Source organism: Cryptomeria japonica, chromosome 6 (genome assembly GCF_030272615.1).
Source record: "Cryptomeria japonica chromosome 6, Sugi_1.0, whole genome shotgun sequence".
Classification (NCBI taxonomy): domain Eukaryota; kingdom Viridiplantae; phylum Streptophyta; class Pinopsida; order Cupressales; family Cupressaceae; genus Cryptomeria; species Cryptomeria japonica.
The window spans coordinates 390044444-390049588 of record NC_081410.1 but is presented as its reverse complement, the minus strand read 5'-3'; the positions used below and the strand labels follow the sequence as shown (position 1 = coordinate 390049588).

General features: G+C 36.9%; 1 protein-coding gene across 1 annotated transcript; it reads left to right on the top strand.

Moving 5' to 3' along the window:
• The first annotated feature begins 689 nt into the window (after window positions 1-689).
• LOC131038300 (pentatricopeptide repeat-containing protein At5g01110) lies at window positions 690-3828 on the top strand. Its single transcript, XM_057970646.2, has 2 exons — window positions 690-822; window positions 953-3828. The coding sequence occupies exons 1-2, from the start codon at window positions 690-692 to the stop codon at window positions 2734-2736; spliced, it is 1917 nt and encodes a 638-aa protein (XP_057826629.2). The 3' UTR covers window positions 2737-3828.
• The last annotated feature ends 1317 nt before the right edge of the window (window positions 3829-5145 follow it).

Sequence of the window (5145 nt, the reverse complement as noted above, 5' to 3'; positions counted from 1 at the left end):
TATCTCTCCTTTTCTCTCCCCCCTCTCTCTAGCTTTCCACGTCTCTCCCTCCCTCCCTCTCCCTCTTTTTTCCATCTCTCTCTCTCTCTCTCTCTCTCTCTCTCTCTCTCTCTCTCTCTTTTCCATCTCTCTCTCTCTCTCTCTCTCTCTCTCTCTCTCTCTCTCTCTCTCTCTCTCTCTCTCTCTCTCTTTTCCATCTCTCTCTCTCTCTCTCTCTCTCTCTCTCTCTCTCTCTCTCTCTCTCTATTTGTCTATCTCTATCTCTATCTCTATCTCTATCTCTATCTCTATCTCTCTTCCTATATCTTCATCTCTACCTTTATCTTCCCCTCTTTATATTTCTGTATCCATGTCTCCCCATACCTCTATCTTGTAATATCTCCATCTCTCTACCCCTATATCTTTGCCTCTCTCTCCCTTTCACTACTTGTCAATTCTTATATCTATTTGTATGTTTATATCTCTCCCTTTCTCTACCTATCACTATATATCACTTCATATATTGTTTCTCCATTTAGACCTTTGTTGCACATACAAATCACTTTATTATTTACCTCATGTATTGCACAAATATATGCAAAAAATACACCAAATATTTTCCTAATTGACCTTCCATGCCTCTTCGGCATACCCATTGCACACCAAGGTGAAATTGCTAGTATATATTTATAATAAAATGTTTACCATAAATGAGAGCAGTGAAAATTGCAACCCCCTTAAATATGCAAATCAAAATGGAAAACTATCAACAAAAGAAAGGGGTTTCTCAAACTGCAAACTTTATAAGGGAATGCTCGAAAGAAGCAGCGAAATTGAATCTTGGTAAGTGGGATTCTTATCATATTTTCTGTTTTCTCGTATTCATTTTGCTCTGAGCTAATATCAGTAGATCGGTTAGCTATGCATTTGAGGTCAATCATGAAACTTGCAACCCAAATGTCATCATTTACAGGTAAAATTTCTCTTTCCATAATTCCTTGCAGACAACAATGTACAACAAGTGGAATGAGATGGAGGAAAGAGCAGAGAGACAAGGAGTTCATCAACAACATCTGCATTACATTGACGCAGAGAAGCCCCTCAATATGGGATTCAGTATTTCACGAAATCAATTTGGTCTCTCAGTTAACCCCGGAGCTTGTAGCTCAAGTTCTTCTAAAGATTCGAAGGGATGCAGAAGCTTCGTTCTACTTCTTCAACTGGGTAGGGAAGCAAAAGGGTTTTAAGCATACCCTTCATTCAATTTCCATAGCAATTCTTACCCTCTCTTGTGCAGGGCTCTTAAACCCCGCTAAAACCCTCATTCGCCAAAACAGCACTAATGCTCCTGCTCTCTTTGATGCATTGCTCAGTGCCTGTAAATCGAGACAACTAGTATTTGACCTGCTGTTGGAAACCTATTCACAGGACAAGATGATCCCAGAAGCTTTTAATACATTTTATAGGATGAGAGATTGTGAATTCAAGCCCTCAGTTAGAGCTTGCAATGAAGTTCTGCATACTCTATGGACGCTAAACGTGATCGAGGTGGCCTGGAAATTCTATTGGGCAATGGTTCAAAATGGCATCGGATCTGATGAGTACACATTTAGCATATTGGTGCAGATGCTCTGTAAGGAGGGGAAAGTTGAGGATTCTGTTCAATTGATAGGTGAGATGAAAAAAAATGGCTGCCAGCTTGATGTCGCTCTTTATAATATAGCACTGGATGGACATTTCAAGGAAGGGAAGGTGACAGAGGGATTAAAATTACTTGGACACATGTTTATGAAGGGATTGATTCCAGATTTTGCAACTTACAGTTCAATACTTAATGGATTATGTAGATTTAGAAGAACTGAAGAAGCAAATCGTCTGTTTGAAGACATGCTTCATAAGAATTCGGTGCCAATAACTGATGCTGCAACAAAGTGCAGCTCACCTGAAAATGACAGCGAAACTCTTGGTATTGTTCCTGAGCTTGTTACTTGCAATGCATTTGTAATAGAACTTTGTAGGTTGGCAAAAATGGATGCAGCAGAACTGGTCTTCAAAAAAATTCTGGATAAGGGTTTGATAGCAAATGGTTCTGTTTATAATGCTATGATAGATGGGTATGGTAAGGAAGGAAGAATTAAAGAAGCTCTACAAATGCACGGTGAAATGTTGCAATATAATCTTATGCTGAATTCTTCTAGCTGCAAACCGATTGTAAATGCGCTTTGCATAAATGGCAAAGTGGTGGAAGCTAGGAAAATTTTCTCTACCATGTTGGAAAGAGGCTTTGTTGCTGATTCTGCTGATTATTCTATTTTGATTACTGCATACTGCAAGGAAGGCAACCTGGAGGAAGCAAACAAACTTTTCCATGGTATGCTTGAAATAGGTTTGATGCCTAGTATTAATACATGCTGTACGCTGGTAAGACAATACTGCAAGGAGGGTAGTACTGATGAAGCTTTGTATCTTCATGATAAACTGAAGGAATATGAGATTTTGCTTGACATAGTTACTTATAATGCTCTCCTACAAGAGTTGTGCCAAAAAAAGCAGATGCAGGAAGCAGACAACATCTTTTACTATATGCAAAATAAGGGGATGCCTCTTACCACCATTACTTATACAACAATGGTACGTGGGCACTGTAAAGCAGAAAATTTTAGAGAAGCTTTAAAGCTGCACGATGAAATGTTGCAGAAGGATCTTAAGCCTGACATTGCTACTTATAAAGATTTGATAGCAGGTTTTGATATATAAGGAAGGCATTTTTGTTTTATACAATCAATAATAAAAAAAGCATAAAGCTTAACACATTTTTCCCAACCAGAAATATTTACTGCTTATGGCATTCATGCATGAGGGCAAGGCTTCTCACAATTTCACACAAACATTATGTCACAGATCTTACTGTTCTAAATCTTCGATGCACGGAGAACAATCCAGTTCTGATATCCAATTTCATTTTGATTGGATCTGTTTGATATGAAGAAATTTTGATTTTAAAAGGGGATTTTCATACACTACATTTTAATTTAGCTTGAAAGGTAAGCAGGTCCTCTCTTTACAAAGAGAATCAAACTTTAGACTGAAACCCTCTTCAGCTTCGTAGTGGTTATGGACTTGTAAGGCATCTTTTTTTTTTATGTTCCATGCATGGGAAAGACAGCAGCTTCAGATAAATGTATGGATAGAAATAAATAAGCAGTGGTACCTTGGGATTCACTGCATATGGATAGCTGGACATGGTCAATGAATTGCAAGGTTAAAAAGCAAGCCTCCAATGTTCCTGTGTAAAAGCAACCAGTTGTGTGTGCTAGCTCGATGCAGTTAAGGACGATATGTAAAACTTTCTGAGACAATCTTTTTGAGACATCCATTGTAACTTACTCATAGATCATACGTTCATTACAATGGAGATTTCATTGAGGAAATACAATTGCAAAGGTTGAATCCACAAGTTAGTATCCAATAGTATGTAACATGAAGCTAATCCCACCATACTTGAATGTTTGACCTAGCAATTTTGGGTCTATAGCTGACTGACCACCTGGATTTGCAGAGATTCTTTCTAGAATCTTCATTATAGCTATTTAGTGAGGAAACACTTTTTAGATCACATGGTATTTGATACATAGAACAAAGATTGGACAAATGGCTATAACTAAGAAAAAATTATAGCAATCAGCAGAGGTCTTAATGGATCGACAAAATTGTGGGTGAGATACATAAAGTATACTGCACTCCTAGAAAACAATCTAATAGAGGCATGTAACAAGTTGAAGAGAAGGAGATGTAATGGATATTTGCCAAGGCAAAATCACAATTTGGCAACAAGGCTTAAAAGTTAAATGGTTTCCTTGGTATTACACTTTTAGGTTGGCCAGAGGGGTAGATAGCCATTTGTTCTTCATTTTTGAAAATTGTCCTGTACTTAACCCAAAAGCTGGATAGCATAATAAATTTTGATCCATATATATCCCAGTTGACTTATAAAAGGCAACATAAATTCAATTTAGCTGAATTTCTGTAATAAAGTATTTACTTGCTTTGGGGTTAATTAGCCAACGATGACTTCATTTTCATTACATTTGGATAAATAAAGCTACTCCATGTAATTATTTTATCCAAGAAAGCAAGTGCATATGCATCGAGTTAACTGTAAAGTGCTTCAATTCTATATATTTGGAACAAGCATGCAAACAGTATTTAGTATTGACAAGCAATAACCTTTGTCTTGCTGTTCTCTCTTCAAACGTTACTAGCAGAAATATTAGCCACTGGTCTTAATAATATTCCCTTAATAATATTCCATATGTGTTTTTATGTTAGAGTGAAACAAGGAATTTTTTGTTTTCATTTTAACCAGTTTGCAGGAGATGCAAAATTTAGAATCAAGTTCTATGAAATTTAACTTTTATACAAGAAATATATCTTTCTTTGGGGATTAAAAATAAAAGTGAATTGTTTCCTTTCTTTTGAAATATTATTTATATATTTTCATCGATAAAATGCAGTCTTAGGGGACTGCGTCCTTGTATTAATATGCATAGAAATATACATCTTTTCCATAGTTGTATGCCACTTCATACCCCAAAATTAGCTGGACTTCAGTGAAGATAAAATAATAATCAGCATGCCACTCCTATGAACATGCTGATATCATTCTATATAGCAGCCACTACTTGCTAAATGTTGGGAATGTGAAGTCCAACGGTCACATGACCCTTTGTGTTCTCCCAAACTATTCATTTCACATCTGAATGTGATTGTATAAATGACTGAGTGCAGTCATGTATGTATTGGTATTGAGTGTTGATTAATAGAAGTTATTCCCTGCTTTGAGTGTGGATGTAGGCATATTTGCCGAACCACGATAAATCGTGTGTTGTCTCTTCTTATTGCTTTTCTGTTTTTGTTATTGTTTTCTCTGCTCTTTCTAATCTTTACAATTGGTATCAGAGCCATGTTGGCTTGAGCAAAGATGGAGGAAGAAGGAGAAGGGAAAACTTATAACTTCTATGGCAGTTTTACGTTCCATGTAAAACTATGCTTCAAACGCTGCGTACATTGGTGGGATGGCTGGAAGAAAGAAGGGGACTCAGTTGAAGAGGAGAATCCAGCAAAAGAAAAGGATGTTGGGATTCTTATTTGCTCTCCCCTTGAGCC

Coding starts and splice junctions, on each gene's coding strand:
- LOC131038300 (XM_057970646.2), top strand. CDS start 690: ATGAGAGCAGTGAAAATTGCAACCCCCTTAAATATGCAAATCAAAATG. Junction 823..952: donor AGCAGCGAAATTGAATCTTG/GTAAGTGGGATT, acceptor CATCATTTACAG/GTAAAATTTCTCTTTCCATA.